We start from the raw sequence: 23032 nt of genomic DNA on the forward strand, positions 1-23032 counted from the left end.
TTCAATGCTGGAGATGCTTATTAGCTAGATCCTAGGGATTCTGGGCTTCCCTTATAGCTCAGCTGGTAAAGAACCAGCCTGCAAAGCGGGATATCTGGGTTCAACCCCTGGGTTAGGAAGATCCCCTGCAGGAGAGCTTGGCAACCTACTCCAGTATTCTTGGCTGGAGAATCCCCATGGACAGAGGAGCCTGGCAGCTATGGTCCGTGGTTGGGACACAACTGAGTGACTAACACACACACATGGATTCTGGAGGTAGGGGGCTACCACCATGGCCCCACTGCTCTGCAGCTCTCCCCAGCGAGTTATCTCTTGGGTGGTTATTTCGGAGGTATGGGTGTGCCCCATCTCTAACCCCGGGCTCACATTGCTGGTACTTGGGAGCTTAGTTCTCTCCTGCGGCAGCTCTCATCTGTCTGATCACCACAGTCAGTGGTAAGGGAGGCATTGCTGAGGGTGGTGATTTGTGGACAATCCTGATTCATCCCTTCCTGCCAACCCACCCTGGGCTCCGCCCCCCCACCCCCCGCCGGCATCTTCTGCTGAGTGGGCAGGCCCTTCCTCCCCAGGTGTCTGGGGCTCCAGTCCAAGGCTCTTCCCAAGGTAATACCAGACACACAGAGAGAGCCCCAGCACCTGCCCCACCAAAAACAGAAATTCCAGTAATTCCCTAATCTTTTCCAAAGATTAGGGGTGGCCGACAGGGAAACCGAGGCTTGGAGAGCTGGAGGGTGTATTAAAGTCCTTCTGAAGGGTAGGGCCCAGACAGAACAAAAACAGGGGCCTCCACCTGGATTTTTCAAACTCCCCAATTTATGCCTCTGTAATTCTGTCTCTCTCAGTCCAACAACATTCTTCCTGCCTGAAGATTCCATCTTCAGAGGGGACTTCCTGCCCCAGAGAGGGTCTAATCTGGAGACCTGGAGAAGATGCAGGCTCCATGAGGCTGTTCTCCATTGGCCTAGCTACCTGCTCCCTCTACCTCCGTGCTCTCACCTTCCCCCCACCCCCAGCCCACAGCTATGTCTGCCCCCAGACTGTGACCTCCTCAAGGGCAGGACGTGGACTGGGGCATCGTGCATGCAGGGTGTGATGATGTTCTGGTCTGGGTGAGCCCCTCCCTTCCTGAAGTGGTTTTCCAGTGACGGGTGGAGAGTCTGGCCTCTCTGGACCTGGGCCGGGCTGGGGCTGGGGTGGTGGGTGACAGCACCTGGGTTCCTGCCCTCCTCCTTGCCCACAACTGTAATGGGCCTCAGGCTCGCTGAATTTGTGGCTCAGAGAACATTCCCCGCTAGAACATAGGAAGGGGGCAAGTGGAGGCGCGTAGCAGGGTGACAGGTGGCAGGCGGGGCGGCTCCACTTCCTGTGGGGCGCCGGCCCTGGAGCCTGCCCCGGGGAGGTTGCACAAACCTTGCTGCGGAGGCCCCGGGGACCGCCTCTCCCGCTGGCCACTGCCTCGCTGACCCGGGGCTGCCCTCCTTGCTCTCAGTCCTGCAGCCTGGACTGAGTCCTCATCTCCGCGGGGCTGGCGAGGGGCCGGGCCGGACCGTGGGGCCCTTCCTCCCATCACTGGGCACCAGCCCTTCCTCATTTTGCCGCTGATTCTAGCCCCAAACAAAACAGGTTGAGCCCGTTTCTTCCCTCCGGCAGTCTCTGGCTTACGGCTGCCTTCGGAGGCGCTGCAGAGGGCGCCGCCGGCCGGGGAGGGGGGCCCCCGGGCCAGCCTTGCAGGGACTGGGACGGTGCGCCTGGCTCCTGGCCCTCGTTCAGCCCTGACCGTGGCAGGAGAGCAAGCTTTGCCGTGGCGGTTGCCTGAGGATGATGCCTCAGCTTCAGTTCAAAGATGCCTTTTGGGTGAGTGAAGACGGCTGTGGGTTTCAGCAAGTGGAGTGTGCCTGGGGAGGCCAGCTCAGCTGACATTTCCTCAGGGTGGTGGGCTGGGGATGTGGCTCCCAGAGGGGAGTTGGCTGATTTTTGATCCTTTATCGTCACGGGGTGAGGGGTGTGACCTGGGCTGTTTCTGAGTTGGAAGTGGACAATGGGGGTCCTCGGTCTGGGGTACTGATTCCTCTGCAAACTTCAGCAAGCAAGGGATGGATATTCTCTGGGATCCCAGGGCAGATCTTTCCTCTGGAAGACCCCCTCTCCACAGCAGGAACCTTTTAGGAACATCTGATATATGGCTGGGAACTTGATGAGGACTTGTGAGGTAAAGGAGAGAGGGTCACAGGTCTGGGGACCAGATAAACTTGAATTTGGATCTTGGCTCTGCTATTTTGAGGCTGGACAAGTCACTTTACCTCTCTGAGCTTTACCTCTCTGAGTAGAGATAATTAACAAACATACTAACTGAATGGGAGAGCTAAACAAGGGGATCTAATGTAACAAAATCCCCTGCATCTCGCTGGAGCACAATCTCTTGCCCTTACCCCACCCCTCTTCACCCTTCTTCCTTGCAGACTTTAGGGGTCCTTCAGGGAGGCAACAGGGCTGGGCAATTCCTTGTTCGCTTTCTTAAATTCAGCGCACGTGTAAATCAAGTTTTTTCCTTGAGAAATTCCAGTGCCCAGCTGGCTTGTGGGGGTGAAATTGCTGGGCCTAGGCCACACAGCCTGCAAGACCCATTTGGACCCCACCGCCTTTTTTTCCTGCTGTCTCTCAGCCTACTGCTCTGCTTCTCAAGCGCTGACTGTTCCCAGTGGCTCCCAGGGAAAAGCTGAGACCTCTCTGGTTAGAGCTGAGGAACGTGGCTGTCCTGAGGGCACCCCCTCCAGCCGCGCAGAGGACACTGGCTCTTTGCTCAGTCGGCCTGGACTCAGCCGACAGTCTGGCCTCCCTGGGCCCTTTCCTGGGGCCTCCAGCCAGGAGGACGAGAGCTAACGAGCCAGGTCTTCCTTCCCTTCCGGGCCACGCTCTCCTTGGGGCCCATGGCCAGAGTCTGAGTGGCTCGCTTCCCGCCTGCTCTAACTGCACAGTAGGCAGAGGGCTGTCTCTCTGGGCCTCCATCTCCCCGTCTCTACAGAGAGGGGCTGGGACCAGCCCAGAGAAGCCAAGGAAAGCAGACCTGCCTCAGCCCCTTCCAAGCACCAGGCTGGCAGCTGGGACCCATGCAAGGGGTGGGGGGCTGCAGTCATCAGGGGATGCACAGACTGGACAGTGAGTCACTACATCATTGCTCCAACTTGAAGTGCAAAGCTGGGGAAAGGTTAGGGCTTCCCTGGTGGCTCAGATGGTAATGACTCTGCCTGCAATGCAGGAGACCCGGGTTTGATCCCTGGGTTGGGAAGATCCCCTGGAGAAGGAATTGCCAACCTACTCCAGTGTTCTTGCCTGGAGAATCCCATGGACATTGGAGCCTGGTGGGCTACAGCCCATAGGGTCACAAAAGAGTCAGACGTGACTGGGAGACCCACACTTTCACTTGAAAATCCAGGCGTTTAGCAGCCCGTGGCGGGGCAAGCACACCCTGGCTGTATTTTAGTTCCAGGACATCTGGTCCAGCCCAGAGCCTTTGGTTCCACCTTCCCTAGGACAGAGTGGCCCGAGGAGCAGCCCCAAGGCAGGATCTGGGCAGGAAGGGGGGAGGTGGTACAGGAGGGAGCAGGGTGTGGCGGCAGCATTCTACCTGCGGCGGCTTCCTGTGCGGCATCCCCCCACACTCTGTGCTCGCCCCACCTCTGAGTCACCCACAAGTTCTCCTCTCCTCAACTGCTGGCTCTGGGGGCCTGGGGTAGAGGTGCTGCTTCCCTAGGGAGGGCCAAAGCAGGGAGGGAAGGGCTGATGCCCCCGGGCTCTGAATCCTAACACGTGTCCCAGATGCTCAGCCTGGCCCAGCCCACAAGGACAACTAACCCGAGCACTAAAGATGGGTCAGGTGCTGTCCTCAGGACTATGCATCTATTGACTCATTTAAACCCAGGAAGTGGATGCTATTGTGACACCTATTGTTCACAAGAAGAGGCCGAGGCACAGAGAGCCTCAGTCACTTGCCAAAGTCACACAGCTGGGTGACACCTGGACAGTTGGCCCCACCGTCTGCTCTCACTCAGGTGCTTCACTACCTCTTTAGCCACAGCGCCCATCACTGGATCTTTGGGCCACGTTGGTGAAGGAGGGAAAAACTCAGTCCTTCCTACCTCCCAGAGAAATCAGATCAGATGGGCTCCACAGAGGTCTTCTGAACCCCAATTTACAGACAAAGCAGTAAAATGGAAAAGATACAGTGATCCAACCGCTGTGCAGGTGTTAGGGACAGGGCTCAGCCTGCCCTTCCCCCTGGCTTTCCCCCATCCCATGCCCAGGCAATGCTGTTAACCACAGCTTGGGAACACACTGCCTGTAAATGGCTGGTGTGTAGTGGAAGGAAGCCCCTGAGCTAGAAGGATCGTGTCTAATACCACAACACTCCCCTTACCTGGCAGCCTCAACCATCTGAAACACAGGTGAGAGCCAGCCCTGTTCACGGTAGCACTTCATTGTGAGCAGGGAAACAAAAGTGGTTTCTGAGGTTCTACGAGTTTGCATTAAGCTTGCATACTTTACTCATTCCAGATGCCCTATAGCTTTTAGTTAGGGCCCACGAACTCTGATTTTACCCACAGTTTTAACAAGCTCGGTCATGTGGTTTTGTTGACTTATAGATATAGCAAATAGTAGGGATCTACATGGAATCTGATTGATTAAATATTGGTGGGCCTGACCTGTTAGACCTGTTAGGGACAACAGAGGATGAGATGATTGAATGGCATCACTGACTTGATGGACATGAGTTTGAGTAAGCTCCGGGAGTTGGTGATGGGCAGGGAAGCCTGACATGCTGCAGCCCATGGGATTGCAAGGAGTCGGACACGACTGAGCGACTGAACTGATACTGACCTGTTAGAGACAGTTTCACAGATAGCTGGTAGCCTGATAGTAAGAGAGGAGACAAAAACTTATAAAAAGCAGACACAGTGGTTAGAAGTGGTAGAGTTGACCAGTCCTGTCCCTCAGTAGGCCTGTATTTGCAATCTTGTCAGCGTGACCATGCAGTATTTATTTATAGCCTCCTTCTATCTGCAGCCTCACGTTCAGATGCAGGCTTCTGTGGGAGTGAGGCTGGGGTGGGCTAGCCACAGGGGAGGGAAAGGATCATTTGATTTCTGTTAATACACACACAGTGATAAAGAAGATCACAGTTTTGCAGGAAGTTTGTAACTGAGCCTCAGAACAGGGGGCTGTCGGAAAGAAAGCTAAGGATAAGAGTACCAGGTGCCCGAGCTGACAGGGCCTTAGAGCTCCTGGAACCTGACTCAACACCGGGCAGAGGGGCAGAGAATCCCAGAGAATTTGCGGGATTACCACTCCTTTTCCCAGTATACACAGCTTTCCTTGCAGGGGCTCTGCTCCCAGCAGCAGCCAAAGTGTATTGCAAGAAACACCTGTCTGTATCCTCAGCAAAGGGCTGGTGAGTGGGCTGTGTGTTTGGTCAATGTTAATAGAATAAGTGGACGAACAGTAAGGGCCTCCACAGTCTTACTGCCTTCCTGAACCCACCTTCTCCTTCATTTTGCTTTAGTTACATTCAACAGATATTTGTTGAGAAGTGTTCTCTACTAGGTAGTCTAAGCTGGGCCCTCCGATCCTCATCCCCCATCCAAACAGCTGAATGAGACTGTCAGATTACCTTTCCCTAGAAGAAGTCAGGAGAAGGCAATGGCACCCCACTCCAGTACTCTTGCCTGGAAAATCCCATGGACGGAGGAGCCTGGTAGGCTGCGGTCCATGAGGTCGCTAAGAGTCAGGCACGACTGAGTGACTTCACTTTCACTTTTCACTTTCATGCATTGGAGAAGGAAATGGCAACCCACTCCAGTGTTCTTGCCTGGAGAATCCCAGGGACAGAGGAGCCTGATGGGCTGCCGTCTATGGGGTCACACAGAGTCGCACACGACTGAAGCAACCTAGCAGCAGCAGAAGTCAGGATCGACTTCTTCTGGAGTCTAGAGTTCTTTGATAATGGACCAGGCACAGGGAGCACCCAGAGCACTGCTCTGAGCTGCACTTTTCCCTCCTGCCCTCTCATTGCCTCCCAGACCTATACATCCAACCGCCTTTGCAAAGAAGTCACAGGATATTGTTTTAAGAAGGAAAATCTAGTTCTGGACCAGGTTTTATTAAGACCCACATCCTGTCTTTTTCGGGGTTGTTAAAAGGAAAAGTAATGGCCACATATACTCCTTCTCATGCCTTGCTCTTCCCACCATCATGGCTTTGGGCGGAAACCATCAAAGGGGACCGAGAAACCAGGCCTGAACTTTTCCCTCTGACTTGAGGTTACATTTCTCCCTTTTGAGGCTGGGCTCCAGCTTCATTTGGAAACGCTAAGTGAGGAGGTGCTGAGCTCCGCAACAGAGGACAGAGGAGGTACCACTTCCTTCGGTGGGGGAATGACTCACCAAGGATGCGTGGTCTAGGGGCTGGGGGAGAGGTCTGAGGCCCCATTTGTCTGATCAGCTACTGTGGCCTCTTCCCCTCTCCGGTTCTGAGACTCTGAGGTTCCCTACTGAGGAGGAGAGTGTGGGGGGACAATCCTCTTCTCGACATAATTTTATCTTGAACATGCGTGGGCCTGGGTGTGATTTCCTTATCTTCAAAACACCATTGTTAGTGACTGTACAGTCCTCCAATTTGTGGATTTGGTGGACATGCTGTGAATCCCATGGACAGAGGAGTCTACAGTCCATAGGGTCACAAAGAGTCAGACATGACTAAGTGACTTAGCACACACACATGTGATTTATTTATACAGTCCCCTGTTGGACATTTGGATTCAGTTCAGTTCAGTTGCTCAGTGGTGTCCAACTTTTTGCGACCCCATGGACTGCAGCATGCCAGGCTTCCCTGTCCTTCGCCAACTCCAGAAACTTGCTCAAACTCATGTCCATTGAGTCAGTGATGCTGCCAACCATCTCATCCTCTGTCGTTTCCTCCTCCTGCCCTCAATCTTTCCCAGCACCAGGGTCTTTTCCAGTGAGTCAGTTCTTCACATCAGGTGGCCAAAGTATTGGCGCTTCAGCATCAGTCCTTCCAACGAATATTCAGGACTAATTTCCTTTAGGATGGACTGGTTGGATCTCCTTGCAGTCCAAGGGATTCTCAAGAGTCTTCTCCAACACCACAGTTCAAAAGCATCAACTCTTTGGCGCTCAGCTTTCTTTATGGTCCAACTCTCACATCTATACATGACCACCGGAAAAACTGTAGCTTTGACTATACAGACCTTTGTCTTCAAAGTTATTTCTCTGCTTTTTAATATGCTGTCTTAAAAAAAAAACAGAGATTATTGCCAACTATTTAGCATTCTGGGTCGATCTTTGTGTATCAAGATTTTGCACTTGACGACCACTTCTTGCAAGTTTCCCACATGAGGAGACATTCCTGGATGGGAGGGTGTGGCCAGTTCTCTGGCATTTGGCACTAGCAGCCACCTGGGGACCCCTCATAGTCCTCTGGCTGGGCAGGAAACTTTTCATCTAGGAAAGAGGGATCAGAGTGGCCTGGAAGGGGCTCTGCTGGGAATCAAAGCCCACTCAGGCTTTGTGGATGGACTTGCAGCAGGGCAGGGCCCTGTGGCCTTGAAGGCCGAGGAGGCCAGTGGCTGAGGAGGGGGTTCTCCTGAGCAGGAGGGGATGGTAGAGGCAGGAGGTGGGACAGGGGGGCCCCTGGCTGGCCTTCCTTTGCTGCCACCTACTGCCCTCCCTGTGCCTTCCTGGCCGTGGCTATTGAAAAGGATGAGAACAGACTCTGTGCTGGTTGCAGAGCTCCTTGAGGCATGGTGTTCTGTGTATAAAGCACAGAGCCAAGTGATGTGTCTTGTATGCAACCCATTGTGAAAAGTGGGGGGAAATAAGCATGAGTGTTGGTATAGGCTTGTACTAGGGCTTCCCTGATGGCTCAGACGGTAAAGAATTCGCCTGTAATGGAGGAGACCCGGGTTCGATCCCTGAATCGGGAAGATCCCCTGGAGAAGGGATTGGCTACCCACTCCAGTATTCCTGCCTGGAGAATCCCATGGACAGAGGAGCCTGGCAGGCTACAGTCCAGGGGCTTGCAAAGAGTCAAACAAAACTGAAGTGACTTAGCACACATGCATGGGCTTGTATTAACAATGAGAATCTCTGGAAAGACACACAGAGAGCTAATTAAAGTGATGGCCTTTTGGGGGAAGTGAAAGAAGAAAGATTGATGGGTTTCAGGGCTGGGTGGCATTGAATATTCTATGTACTTTTCTATAGCGTTTGATTGTTGAACCATGTAAATATATTACCCAATGAAAATTACATTACACAATTAAAAATGAAAAAGAAGATGTTTATTTCCTGTTCTGTGAAAATTCTTTTTTCTCTGAGTCCCAGATACATCTTTCTCAGGGGAGAGGCGGCTGTTCCTGGTTGTTGTTCAGCATCCCTTATGCACCAGGCCCTGGGACACATGTGTCCCCAAATCCACCTTGCAGGGAAGGACTTGCCAATGGCCTCCCATGTCCAGAACGGAGACACAGGGAGGTCAAGTGCCGAGTTCATGGTCATACACCCCAGGCAGAGCAGGGACACCCCTTAGCTCTGTCGGACCCTATTGCATTCTGCCCCTAAATCCAAGGAGACGGGTGAGTTCTTGGTTCAATTATAATTCCTAAAGGATTAAAGTGTGGCTCCCTATTCAGTAACATTGGTTTCCGTGGTTTTGGAAGTAAGGTGATTTCTCTCACCATAATTTTCCGCAAATGATCACAGATTACATATGCCATTAAAAGGAAAATGTTTAAAAAACAAAACTAAGCAATTCCTGTTTTCAAGCTGAGATGGTGTTTTTAGGTGACATTTGTGGTTCAGTAGCGTGAACTCTTCCATATACTCTGTGCACACTTTGTGGTGTGTGTGCCCCCAGGAACCCAAGAACTTGGTTCTTCCACACCCACTCCATAGGATGCGGTCGACCGTCTGATGGAGCCGGTGACTGCAGAGCTTCAAGGTCGCGTTTGCCCCACTTTTGTGATGCCTGCAGGTATTCCCCTGTAGCGTTTCCTGGCTGCTCTGTCCTGGGTCAAGAACGTAAGCCACACCTTCGATTTTATTCTTAGTGGAAAACAAGATCTGCTTCTCAAGGTCCTCCTTGTTGTCCAGTTCCCAGGAACTCAGGGACTTTGACTGGCTTCTCCCGGTACCTCCACACAGCCAGGGTTGCTAGCCCCTGGGATGGAGAGGGAGGGCCCTGCTTGGGCCTGGAAAGGTGGGGGAGGACTTGGGAGCTGGTGGGAGGGCAAAGGTGGAAGGCCTGGCATGGGTAAAGGTGTGGAGGGGGAGCAGGTGCAGTGGGTTTGTAAGACGGGTTTTCTGGCCCAGAGGATTGCATAGGGTGACTGTAGGAAGGGAAGACCCCGGCTGGGCTTTAAAAGCTCTTGACCAGCCTTGAGTGGAGGCAGAGAGCCTTTCTTCCTTTCTTCACCCTCTCCAGTGACGGATGTTTCCTCTCATGCAAAAAAGCTTGGAGGCTGTGGGCTGTGGTTAGGATGCCTGTCTGCCTCAGCTAGAGCCTGTCTGACGCTGCAAACGAAACGATGGAGGGAACTAGTTGCGGAAATCGAAACTGCCTCACTTCTAGTAAGAGAGAGTGGTACCCGGTGCCCTGGGGGCTGCCCACGCTAGCTAGGGCATCCTGCTGGACTAGCTCCGGAAGGCTCCCCCCCCTCGCGGGCTTAGTCACTCTCTGTGCTCCAGGCTCAGAATGGGGACAGGCCTCTTTGAAGCTTCCCCCCTCACTTGCTGAGGGGGAACTTGGAGAATCCTTTCTCCTTTCTGAACTTCAGTTTCCTCATCTGTAGGATATTAGAGTGATTCTCAACTGAGATAAAGGCTTTGAGGATGGAGACACTAAGCACAGTCCTCAGGGGACCACGTGCTGCTGCTCAGCATTGGGAGCTAGTAGATCAGGAAGAGATCCCAAGGGATTCTGACTTTTAACTGGATAGGCACCTACAGCGTGAGCCTCATATGTAGGTCTTCCTAATCTCAGGATGCCTCCCCAACTCTGTTCACCACTGGATACTAAATTCCACCATTTGACAGTCATTCCTGTGGCTTCAGGTAACAAGATGCAATAGCCCCATGAGGCTGGTATTCTTATTCCTGCTTTATAGAGAGAAAACCATGGCTTATAGAGGGGATGTGGGCCTGGGGGTGCCACCCAGATGGATGTTGGGGCTGCTGGGCTAGGCTTGGCTGCTACCTTCCCTGGTCAGGTCAGAGCGCCCTTGACATTAGCAAGAGTGTGTGGTGGTTTGCTGAGACCTGACATCCTGAGCAATGGATAATAGAAGCAGGCCAGTGAGTGACAGGCCCTTCCCTGGTGTTGACAGGCCACCCACTATTGGGCAACAGGAAGTATCTGCTGCTGCTTCAGAGACTAGCAGCCAGGGTGGGGATGGGGCAGCCAGATGGGATCAGGGTTCCCAACTGCGGAAATAGAAAAGCAGAAGCTAAGCCATACTGGAGAGAAAAAGAAGGGGTGATGGGCTGAGTCAGGAGGGTGCTTGACCTATTCAGGGGACAAGGAGGCCTATGCTGCTGGGGCAGAGTGATGGAGGTGAAGAGTGGTTGGAGATAAGATCAGAAATGTGACAGGGGTCACAAACCCCAATGCCCAGTCGCAGCTCCAGGTCAATTACATACAAATTTCAGGGCGGAGGAGCAGTAGTTTTCAAAGTTCTCCATTGGTGTTGAGAACTGTGGTTTTTCTGCTACATGGCCATTGCTGACAATGAGCATATATCTGGCGTTTACCATTTATGTGACCTCATTTGACTCACTTGTGAATTAGTAGAGGATAGAGGGGATTTTTTTTAACCTTATACAATTACTTTTTTGTGGCCAATGTCAATATACATAACAGATAATTTACCATTTTAATCATTTTTAAGTGTGCAATTAAGTGGCATCTGTACTCTCATAATGTTCTACCAACCATCACTACTAATTCCAAAACTTTTTCATCATTTCAAACAGAAATTCTATACCCCTTAAATAATAACTCCTTATCTTGCCTCTCATCTCCTACTCTACTTTCTGTCTCTATGAACTTGCCATGCTAGGGACCACGTATAAGTAGAATCAGGAGTATTTGTCCTGCTTCATTTAGCATAGTGTCTTTAAGGGTCATCCATGTTTTAGCATGTATCAGAATTTCATTCCTTTTAATGGCTGAAAAATATTCCATGCTACGTGTATACCTCATTTTGTTTATCTATTCATGTGTTATTGGGCACTTGGGTTTTTATCTCATTTCATATATTATGAAAAATGTCGCTATGAACATGGATGTACTAATCACTTCATGGCAAATAGATGGGGAAACAGTGGAAACAGTGGCTGACTTTTATTTTTCTGGGCTCCAAAATCACTGCAGATGGTGACTGCAGACATGAAATTAAAAGACACTTACTCCTTGGAAGGAAAGTTATGACCAACCTAGACAGCATATTAAAAAGCAGAAACATTACTTTGTCAACAAAGGTCCATCTGGTCAAGGCTATGGTTTTTCCAGTGGTCATGTATGGATGTGAGAGTTGGACTGTGAAGAAAGCTGAGCGCCAAAGAATTGATGCTTTTGAACTGTGGTGTTGGAGAAGACTCTTGAGAGTCCCTTGGACTGCAAGGAGATCCAACCAGTCCATCCTAAAGGAGATCAGTCCTGGGTGTTCTTTGGAAGGACTGATGCTAAAGCTGAAACTCCAGTACTTTGGCTACCTGATGCGAAGAGCTGACTCATCTGAAAAGACCCTGATGCTGGAAAAGACTGAGGGCAGGAGGAGAAGGGGATGACAGAGGATAAGATGGTTGGATGGCATCACTGACTCAATGGACATGGGTTTGAGTGGACTCCGGAAGTTGGTGATGGACAGGAAGGCCTGGCATGCTGCGGTTCACGGGGTCACAGAGTTGGACGTGACTGAGCAACTGAACTGAATACTGGCTTGAATTCCTGCTTTCAGTTCTTTTGGGTATAAAACTAGGAATGGAGTTGCTGGATCATAAGTAATCCTATGTTTAACATGCTGAGTAACTGCTAAGCTATCAATATTTTCCCCAGAAGCTGCTCCATTTACATTCCATCAACAATGCACAAGGGTTCCAATTTCTCCTCATCTTCACCAGGGCTTGTTATTTCCTGTGTCTTTTCCCCAATCATAGGCATCGTAGTAGGCATGAAGTGGTATTTCATTTTTTTGTTTTTTAACTTTGGCTCCTTTTATTTATTTATTTGCCTATCTTTGCGACATGTGTGATCTTAGTTGCCTGACCAGGGATCAAACCTGGGCCTGCTGCAGTGGAAGTGTAGACCCTTAACCACGGGTCAGGTAGAGAAGTCCCTCACTGGTGTTTTGATTCCTATTTCCCAGTGACTAGTGATGTTGAGCATATTTTTACACATTTATTGACAGTTTGTTTATCTTCCTTAGAGAAATGTCTATTCAAGTCCTTTGCCTACTTTTGAATTGGGTTATCTTTTTGTGGTTCAGTTTTTAAAGTTCTTTATATAGTCTGGATAGTAATTAAGTATGATTTGCAAATATTTTCTCCTAATTTGTGGATTGTCTTTTCACTCTCTTGATACTGTCTTTTAACGAAAAAAAGTTTTTTGTTTTGATAAAGTCTAATTTATTTTTTCTTTTATTGACTGTTCTTTTGGTATCATATGCAAGAAATCATTGTTAAATTCAATGTCTTGAAACTTTCCCCCTATTTTCTGTTCAGAGTTTTATAGTTTTAGCTCTTACATTTAGGTCATTTATCCATTTTAAGTTAGTTTTTGTATATGGTGTTAAGTAAGTGTCCAACTTCATGCCTTTGCATGTGAATATCCATTTCCCCATCACCTTTGGTTGAAAGGATGGTCTTTTCCACGTTGAATGGTCTTATCCTTGTTGAAACTCAGTTGACCGTATATGTGAGTGCTTATCTCTAGCTTTCTATTTCATTCCATTGGTCTGTAAGTCTGTCCTTAGGACAAAACCACACTATTCTAATTCCGATAGCTTTGTAGTGAGTTTTGAAATTAGAAAGTGTGAGTCTTCCAACTTTGTTCTTTTTTTTAATGTTGTTGGCTATTAAGGTCCTGCGTTAAGGTGTTTTTTTAATTTTTAATTAAAAAAATACAGTTGACTTACAATGTTGCTTTAAAGTATACAAAAAAGTGGTTCAGTTATACATATTTTATATATGTATATATATACATTCTTTTCAGATTCTTTTCCCTTAAGATTATATAAAATATTGAGTGTCGTTCCCTGTGATATACAGTAGCCCCTGGTTGGTTATCTATTTTATATGTAGTAGTATCCCTGGTGGCTAAGATGGTAAAGAATCTACCTACAAAGTGGGAGACCTAGGTTCGGTCCCTAGGTCTGGAAGAGCCCCTGGAGGAGGGCATGGCAACCAACTCCAGTATTCTGCCTAGAGAATCCCATGGACAGAGGAGCCTGGCAGGCTACAATCCATGGGGCCATGAAGAGTTGGACACAACTGACCCACTAACAGTTTCTCTTTTGCAGCTTCCCTGGTAGCTCAGCTAGTAAAGAATCCACCTGCAATGCAGGAGATCCCAGTTAGATTCCTGGGTCAGAAAGATTCCCTGGAGAAGAGATAGGCTACCCACTCCAGAATTCTAGTATAAATCTGTGTCTCTATTCCTGCCCTGTAAATAGGTTCATCAGTATCACTGGGGCTTCCCAGGTGGCCTGGGAAAGCCTCATGGTAAAGAGCCCCCTCTGCCAATGCAGGAGACACAAGAGACACAGGTTTGATCTCTGGGTCAGGAAGATCCCCTAGAGGAGGGCATGGCAACCCACTCCAATATTCTTGCCTGAAGAATCCCATGGACAGAGGAGCCTGGGGGGCTATGGTCCATGGGGTCACAAAGAGTCAGACATGACTGAGTGACTTAGCAGAGCACACTGCTGCTGCTAAGTCACTTCAGTCGTGTCCGACTCTGTGTGACCCCATAGACGGCAGCCCACTAGGCTCCCCCGTCCTTGGGATTCTCCAGGCAAAAACGCTGGAGTGGGTTGCCATTTCCTTCTCCAGTGGATGAAAGTGAAAAGTGAAAGTGAAGTCGCTGAGTCGTGTCCGACTCTTAGCGACCCCATGGACTGCAGCCTACCAGGCTCCTCCATCCATGGGATTTTCCAGGCAGGAGTACTGGAGTGGGGTGCCACTGCCACAGGTATCTGCTAATCCCAAACTCCTAGTGTATCCCTCCCTGCTTTTCCCCTTAGGTAACCATAGTTTGTTTTCTGCCTGTGGATCTAGTTCTGTTTTATAAATAAGTTCATTTTTTTTTTTTTAGATTCCACATTTCAGTGATGTCATACGATATTTGTCTTTCTCTGTTTGGCTTATTTCACTTAGTATGATAATCTCTAGGTCCATCTGTGTTGCTACAAATGGTATGATTTCATTTTTACAGCTGAATAGTATTTCTCTGAATATATGTACCACATCTTCTTCATCCATTCATCTGTTGATGAACATTTAGGTTGCTTCCATGTCTTGGCTATTGTGAACAGTATAGGAATGAACAATGGGATGAAAGAATATTTTTGAATGATGCTTTTCTCTGCATATATACCCAGGAATGGGATTGCAGGATCATATGGTAGCTCTATTTTTAGTTTGTTAAGGACCCTCCGTACTGTTCTGCATAGTAGCTGTACCAGTTTACAGTCCCACCAACAGTGTTGGAGGGTTCCTTTTTCTCTACACTTGAGGTGTTTTTATGGGCGAAGAAACTGAAGTTTGAACATTTTTGAGGTGGTGCTAGTGGTAAAGAACCTGCCTGCCATTGCAGGAGACACAAGGGACTTGAGAGACTGGAGTTCAATACCTGGGTCAGGAAGATCGCTTGGAGGAGAGCATGGCAACCCAGTATAGTGTACTTGCCTGAAGAATCCCCATGGACAGAAGAGCCCTGGCAGGCTACGGTCCATGGGGTTGCAAAGAGCTGGGCATGACTGAAGTGACTTAGCACGCGCACATAAGGTTGCCACCAGTCTATGACAACCCCCCTCTAACTCTCCCAAGCCTGGACATACGTGGAGAGACACCATCCTTTGAGAGAATCCCCTTGGGATGGTGGGCTCCTCCTTAGAGTTGCCCCACCTTTGGCCCCTGGGAAGGCCCATGACTTCTGAGCTTCCTTGAGTCCCCACCAGCTTTCATTCTTCAAGCACAATTGTCCCATAGGCTGGGGTTACCTACTTCTTCAGTGGACCATGAGAAAGCCTTGAGGGAACTGATGTCCACCTTGGCCTTGGCCTGCTTAGACCCGAGAGGCCTTTGAAAATCAGGATTTCTGATCCTCAACTTCCCAACTGGCAGCCACTGAAGCAAAAGAAGTCCCCTTCTTTGTCACCTCTTGAATGTTTCCCCTTCGTTTGGACCAGCTCTGAGACCACTCTCCCAGGCCTGGGAACCCCAGACTGCAGGTGGTAGGAAGGTCAGCTGGGGTCAGTCCACGCAAACAGGGTGAGGTGGTAGGCAGGGGATCAACAGAGACGTCTGGATCAGTGTCCGTGGAGCTGTCATGAAAACTGCACTTGTGGGGCATGAAGGTCTGCACAGCACGAGGATCTGCGCTACTGGAAGGCAGCACAGTAGGTGCTGAGCTGGCGTCTGCACTTGTTCTCACTCTGACCCAGATGAGGATGCAAATTGATGCTGGAGCCAAAGGAACAGTGTGGCTGATTCCAGGGTCAGGGGAAAACCAGCAGATAAAACTAGGCCTCAGGGCAGGGCAGGAGCTGCCGAGCCATTGCTGGAATTTTATTTTCAGATGCAGACCACCCCTAAGCCTAGAAGAGCTGCAGGTTCAGCGAGGGGAGGAGTTTGCACTCCAGGACCCAGTGGCCTTGGTTTGAGTCCTACCAACATGTTTGGTGCAATGCAGGAGACACAGGAGACAGAGGATCGATCCCTGGGTCAGGAAGATCCCTTGGAGGAGGAAATGGCAACCTACTCTGGTATTCTTGCCTGGAGAATCTCATGGACAGAGACACCTGGTGGGCTCCCGTCCATGGGGTCGCGAAGAGTCGAACATGACTGAGCGACTAAACACACACCAACAACGTGTGGGTGCAAGTGATGCTGGGAGGGAACGTTAAGCAGCGACGGTCCCAGAGAGGACAGGCTTGCCTCAGGCAGCCCCAGAGCCCCAGGCCCCCAGAGGCGGCATCTTGCTCCACTTAAAGATCTGCTTTCCCTCAGTGCTGCTCTACGCCTGATACCCACTGGCTGTGCTGGCCAGGCTAAAGCAATTCCCAGTCTCTAATGCAGAACCCGAAGACGGTGGCAGGTGCCATCTTTGTCTCTCACACTGCCTTTAGCACTGAGCGGGCTGCTTGGACTCCATTGCCCTCATGGTTGAGTCCCTCCACCCTCTCAGTTTCTGGCTCCTTGTCTGTATTAAATCTATCACTGTGGTTAAAAGACAGATGTGGTCAAATGAATGTTAATGACCTAATAAAGGCAGGAGCCCCACGTGCAGACCCCCAGCAGGTACAGGAGACCCAGAAAGCCCCTGGGCTTGGAGGGTGTTGCAACCAGAGCCCAAGGGTCAGCTCTGAGGTCCAGAACCTGCCAAGGGCAGCAGAGGAGGCTGAGGGGCCTTCTGCAGGGGCTGCCAGGGGTCTCTTCCTGCCTTTGGGGAGAGGTGTGAGGAGTGGGCCCACCTCTGTCTTGAGGAAGTCTTGAACCCAGAAGAATCTGCCAGTTCTCACCCTGCAGCAGTTTATACCACCAAGCAAGACACCCCGCCTTGGCCCCGTGAGCATCGGAGTCCAAGTGTTCATTCCGCTTTACAGATGAAAAACCTGAGGCTGAGAGACAGGAAGCAACCAGTCGAGATAAGTGTCACAGCTAGGACTCAAACCCAGCTCTCCTCTTTTATTTCCTTTCTTGGTTTACTTTCACTTAATATATACTGATCACCATGGCCACCCTTTTCCAGGAGCTCATTAAGTCTCAGGATGACCTTTGTTGGGCTCCTACGTATATTATTTCATTTAGTCCTCAGGGCCCCTGGGAGGAGGGCAGTGTGTTCACAGTCATTTTATAGAGGAGGGAATCTGTGCACGGGAGGTTAAGTAACTTGCCCAAGTTCACATTGTCTGTAAGCATGGGCTTGGCCAGGACCAGAACCCGGTACCTGGACTCTTTCCACACCCCCTGCCTGAACTTCTTCTTGATAAGGGGGTGCACCCATGGGCCATGGCAGGTATATGTGGTGTGGAAGGGGTGATGCTTGGGGAAAGGGACAAGTAGAAACACAGCCTTGGCTATTGGTGCTGGCCCCCAGTTCCTGGCTGGTCACTCACAAGCTGGAGCCTGTGCAGCAAGGAGCCATGGGGCTGGCTCTGCACAGGGTGTGGTCACTGCCTGTCCTTGCTTATGGGTCAGTGTCTCCTCTGGGGCTTAGTGTTTGTGGTGGCTCAGTAACCTCCATCCACCTTCCCCACCTACCCTCAGCCCTGGCCTGACACCTGCCTCCTGCCCACCTACAGAGGAGCTGTGTGACCGGGGCCAGCCACTCATCTTCCGTGCGTCCGTGTGTGCTCAGTCACTTCAGTCGTGTCTGACTCTCTGCAACCCCATGGACTGTAGCCCACCAGGCTCCTCTGCCCATGGGGATTCTCCAGGCAAGAATGCAGGAGTGGGTTGGCATGCCCTCCTCTGGGGGATCTTCCGGACCCAGGGATCGAACCCACGGCTCCTGCACTGTAGGCGGCTGCTGAGCCTCAGTTGTCACCTGTGACGTGGGGCAATCAGGGTACAGCCCTGACACTGCAGGCTTCTCTGAGAATTAGAGGCATAGAGGGCATGGGCTTCTACCGCTCCACATGCCACCCGCCCTGCTCCCTACTCCTGACCTGGGAACTTGGCCCTGGTTCCCGTTACTTTCTGGGAGGGTCCCACCGCTGGCTCTGCCTGACTCGGGGCTCTCCCCGAGCTGGTCTCAGGCCACCTCTTCAGACACCTGTCCTGGCCCTTCAGCCCCCTCGCTGCTCACAGCTCTGAGCATCAGGCTTCCAGTCTCCTGAACCCAAGGGGCTCAATGCCACCTCCAGGCCTCTGCCCAGACTTGTGTTCCCTTCCTGCCCTGTCCCTTGTGCTAACTTCTGCCCATTTTGGTTTCTTAACGCAGGAGGAAGACGTGGGGGATTGAGCTGGGCCTTTAAGAATGGAGGGGAAGTGAGCAGTGCTTCACAGGATGGGGGAAGGGGAGCGCGTAGAGGAGGCCCTTCCTTCCTGATGTTGGAGGAGGCCTACTTGAAACAACAAAGTCACAAAGTAGGAAGCCAGCACGCCCACACAATTGGTGTTGAAGTCGGGACAAGTTATATAACCTCTCTCATCCTCAAATCCTCCCAGGGTCTGTGTTACTGAGATGAGGCCCCAGGTTGGCACAGGAGGTCCCTTTCTGGTACTTGTGCTATTCCCCGGCCTCCAAACTCTGCAATGTGGGATTCCTAGGAGCCCCTGAACATTCACAGGCCTCTAACAGCTCCACTCTCCCCCTCACCCAAGGCTGCAGGAAACAACCCCAGGTCTCCGGGTTCCCCAAAGCTTGTGGCCCAGCTGGGCCCCAGGTCAAGGGCCTGGACATCTCAGGGACCATGCAACGGGGCTGCTTGGGTGAAGAGGCCTCAGCCCAGGGCTCAGTGGAGATCTAGAGCCCTCTGGAAACTCATTTCTAATCCCAAGCCCCAGATTAGCTCATTTAACCACGTTCAATGTGCTTTGTTCCTTAAGAGTCTACTGCTTTCTTGGCTCTCTCCCTTTGACACCTATCCTGAGCCATCTTAGAAAAGCCATAAGTCACCCCACATTTGCCTGCTTACAGATGGACCCCTCCAGTCTTTAAGTCAGGGGACATCCAGACTCAGAACACCTAGTAGGACACATCATCTGAGGCTTGAATCCTCTCTGCAGAATCCCTAACCTGCTTACCAGATCCTAGCTACGGGGCACTCTCAACCCAGCAAAGCGACTTACCTGTGCTCCATATTTGGGGCTACATGGGCTCTTGGAAAGTCCTTCTTTGTACCGATCTGGAGTTGGCCTCCCTGTCTACTTCCCTGTGAGTCCTGGCTGAGGCTCTGGGGACACCAAACACAGATGCTCCCTCTTTCGCTGAAGGCTCCACTGCTGCTAAGTTGCTTCAGTTGTGTCCGATTCTGTGCGACCCCATAGACGGCAGCCCACCAGGCTCCCCCGTCCCTGGGATTCTCCAGGCAAGAACACTGGAGTGGGGTGCCATTTCCTTCTCCAGTGCATGAAAGTGAAAAGTGAAAGTGAAGTCACTCAGTCGTGTCCAACTCTTAGAGACCCCATGGACTGCAGCCTACCAGGCTCCTCCATCCATGGGATTTTCCAGGCAGGAGTACTGGAGTGGGGTGCCATTGCCTACTCCTGAAGGCCCTACAAAGGCCTACAAATGATCACATTCCTTACTAGCTCCTCAAGGGCTGAGGCCTGGTACCCAGCCCTCTGTACCCAGCTCTCCTCCTGGGATTCTCTGGGTAAACATCCAGCTTGCTCACTGAAGTCTCTGGTTCATCAGTTCATCCATCCATCCATCTATCCACCCATTCATCCATCCATCCACCCATTCATCCAAGCAATACCTGAGTATCTGTTCTTTGCCGTCTCTCAGTTTAGCAATCAATAATGGTAGAGACGAGACCTACTGTAGGGTACTAGCTGTGGGGCAGTGGAAAAATCCTGGCTGCTATTCATTGACTTATCTTCTCTGAGACTCAGTTTCTTTATCTGTACAATGGGGTAGTAACATGTTGTATGAAGTAGAGGGGACGGGTCTGTCTGGCTTAATTAAGGTGCTGGGTAACTAGTCATTGAACTGCAAACAAATGGTCTGGTCTTCTACTCGGGGCGGCTCAGGAGCCAGCTGTCATGAAGGCACGTCCACATGAGCGCCTCCCTATGTTCGCAGCCTTTGTCCAGTCTATTTGCTGAGCATTGCTGTACAGACGTGGGCACTGGGACCCAGGAGGCAAACCGCCCCACGCTCTGCCTTCTCCAGAGTTCAGTACTCACTTCCTCAGGTGTTCTGACAATCCCAGTGGTTTTGCTTCTCTGCGCACAGCAGACAAGCAACAGTGGACTGGTAGCTAGTAAGCTAGCCACGGTAGGCGCTGGCCACAGAAATCCTTTCTGTTAAATTGTGGTGAAATTAGAAGGTGAGGTCGCCCGAGTACCGTGCAGCCTATAACCGTATTCAGAATTGCTGTCCTTGGCTTCTGGAGCTTCCTGAGATGAAAGCGGTGAGTCCAGTCTCCCTGCTCTGTCTCTTCTCCCACCAGTAAAAGGTGATTTAAAAAAAAAAAGTTAGATTAAATATATAAAGAGCCTAGCAACCCAAGAGCATGTCAGTCATTAGAAAGGTTTCTGAGAAGAATGGTAAGCATTTTATGAAACAGTCTCTGAATTTGGTAAGGCACAAGCAGGAAGCTTGAATTTTTTCCTTCCGCCTTCCAAAGCGGTAGTGGTAGCTCTCCCTTCCTCACCCCTGGGCGTGTGATAGAGCGTGTCCAGTCCTTTTCAGGTCTAACTCCCTCCAGTTCAACCTCGTATCCAGATCTCACTTTCCTGTTCACCTGAAAGCTCCCCAGTCTCCCCGACTTTGCCTGTGATTGGAAGCCTATGATGCGCGCAGAGCACAGGGTCGGTCTCTGTCACCCCCACTGCTTACTGCTTCTAGCGTCTCTACAGCCGGCGCGGGTGTGGGGTTGGAAGGCCTAAAGGGATGAAGGGTCTTATTTTCCTGGTGCAGTTGCTGCTGGTGCAGCAGGTGACTGATGCCCACAGGTCAGCTCTTCCTCTCCTGGCTACTTTTGCAGGTCCTTTGGGGACCTTGTCCCCTGGCTGTCCCACTCTCTTCCCTGCAGCTGTCCATGTCTGATCCCTCCCAGCTGCACCCCATCATCTACTCCATGCAGCTTTTTTCGAGGGCTCCTTCTTGGCTGCCAGGCATTTCTCACCAGCCAAGACTTACAGGCAGCTCTTCCCAGCCACCTTCCCAGCCTCCACTTGGTTCCCAGGAGATGTATGGGTGTCAGCCCCCAACCGCTCCCTTCCAGGCCTCACACTCCCTCAGACTCCCCTTGGGCAGCTTCAGCCCACCCCTGACTTCAGACATCTCCAGGTAAGATGCAGTTATGGTTGCCATGGTTTCCAAAAGCCAACAGACACACAGCAGCCTCCAGGCTGAAAGAACAGTTGAAGGTCACCTCCTCTCCCCAAACCCATAACACAGTCAGGCGGCCCCAGAAAGGACAAGGGCTTCACCAAGAGTACCCAGCTTCTTCCTGGCAGATCAGACTTGTGACCAAATCCCAGGCCTCTCCCTCTAAGGTGAGAGGCTTAGCTGTCCTCTGAGATACTTTATATTCTGGAATTTCATGTAAGGGAACATTTGAAAAAGCTTCTGCAGCCTTTTAAATGGACCCTCTGGTGGGGAAGGGTGTATAACTCAGTAGGAGGATAACTCGGTGTTTTCCAGCCTTGAGCAGCTGGGTTCCGTCCGGTGAGAGCCAGCCAGAAGGGGCTGGTGAGAGCCAGGGGGGGCCACGGCAAGGCATGGGGAGCTGCTCTTGCTGAACAGCTACTGAGTTCAGGGCTTTGCAGAGAGGTGGGGGATGCGCTAAGTTCTGGCTTGGGAGAGCAGGGCTCAAAACCTGGCTGTTTCCCACCGACTTCTGAGCAGGTAGCTAACCTCTCTGGGTTCCGTTTTTGTCATCTGTAAAATAGGGGTAATAATCCTCAGCCCCGTCGCCAGCTCAGGGCAACCTCTGACCTTGTGTTTCCTCATCTCATCTGTGTACATTGTTTCACCGGCTTCTTAGATCAACTGTAGGTGGAGGGAACCATTAGGCCTCTTGTTACAGGGAGGGAAGTGGAAGCTGAGAGCGCCCAGGACCACAGGGTGGGGTGTGAACCCATAAATGGTCTGCTAAACTCTGTCCAGTCTCTCGGGCCAGGTCTGGGCCCCATCCCTAAACTTGGCAGCCAGTCTGCCCCCAGGGGGCTGTGCCCACATGGGGTGGGCTGTCTGGGGCCAGGAGAGGTTGTCCTCCCCAGGCATTTCCTAGATGAGGAAACCTGGTCCTGAGAAGGGAAGTGGCTTGCTTGGGGCTCTGGTCTCTGTGGCCCAGCCAATGCAGCCACCAAGAATGGCATGGGTGTGACAAGGAGGAAGTGGCAATGGGCACAAAGCTCCCTCTGTACTTGCGCAGTGGGGGCATGGCAGGGCTGGGGCCGGCTTGCCGGCCTGGACTGTGACACATCCAGGGCCATCCAGCCAAGGGAGCAGGTGGGCCATCCCTGAGCAGAGACCAGAGCCCCGAGCTCGTAGGCTTCTCGCATGCCCCTTTCAGGTGGAGGCAGGAATACGCTTCTGGCCGGAGCAGCCTGGAACACCTTCTCCTGTAGCCCTGATCTGACCAGTGTGGGGCAAGGGAGGCCAAGAATGGCCACACAGAGTGGATGGCAAGGCCTGGGGTCCCACATCCGGCTTGGGGGAGGTCTCCCCAGGAGGGACCTGCATCTGCCTGACACCTGGCACCCCGCCCTGGGGTGGATCACCCCAGGTGCCACATGGCGAGGGTGGGGCCTCTGGCCGTTTGCTGGCTGTCCGCTCACATCTGCAGAGCCAGCCGGCCCTTCTCCAGGGCAGCGTTCCTCTGACCCAGCCCGGGCACGGAGCTGGCCTCTAAGAATCCATGGTAACTGAATGACAGACGGAAACACGGCTTTGGTTTGAGGCAGAGGGAGTCTGAGTAATCATCTTCAAAAGAGGGTTTTTTTTTTTTTTTTTGATGTTTCAAAATGTAACAGAGTTGCTGGACTACCAATGTCTGAACTGGACTGAATGTCTGATGTAGCTTTGGGGACAAACTGCATGTGTGCTCAGTCACTTCAGT

At 51.4% G+C, this 23032-nt stretch overlaps 1 protein-coding gene across 3 annotated transcripts in view; it reads left to right on the forward strand.

Annotated features, from left to right (window-relative positions):
* Window positions 1–1282: 1282 nt before the first annotated feature.
* PSTPIP1 (proline-serine-threonine phosphatase interacting protein 1) overlaps window positions 1283–23032 on the forward strand; it is a 44397-nt gene continuing 22647 nt past the window's right edge. The window contains exon 1 of one of the 3 annotated variants that reach the window (XM_019983922.2): window positions 1283–1854. In XM_019983922.2, coding sequence (XP_019839481.1) covers window positions 1819–1854 — 36 coding nt within the window. In that variant the 5' untranslated portion in view covers window positions 1283–1818. Of the gene's footprint in view, window positions 1855–20350; window positions 20375–23032 lie in introns of those variants that run through there. The other 2 variants (XM_070775331.1, XM_019983923.2) reach the window with 2 other exon arrangements.

Source organism: Bos indicus, chromosome 21 (assembly GCF_029378745.1).
Source record: "Bos indicus isolate NIAB-ARS_2022 breed Sahiwal x Tharparkar chromosome 21, NIAB-ARS_B.indTharparkar_mat_pri_1.0, whole genome shotgun sequence".
Classification (NCBI taxonomy): Eukaryota; Metazoa; Chordata; class Mammalia; order Artiodactyla; family Bovidae; genus Bos; species Bos indicus.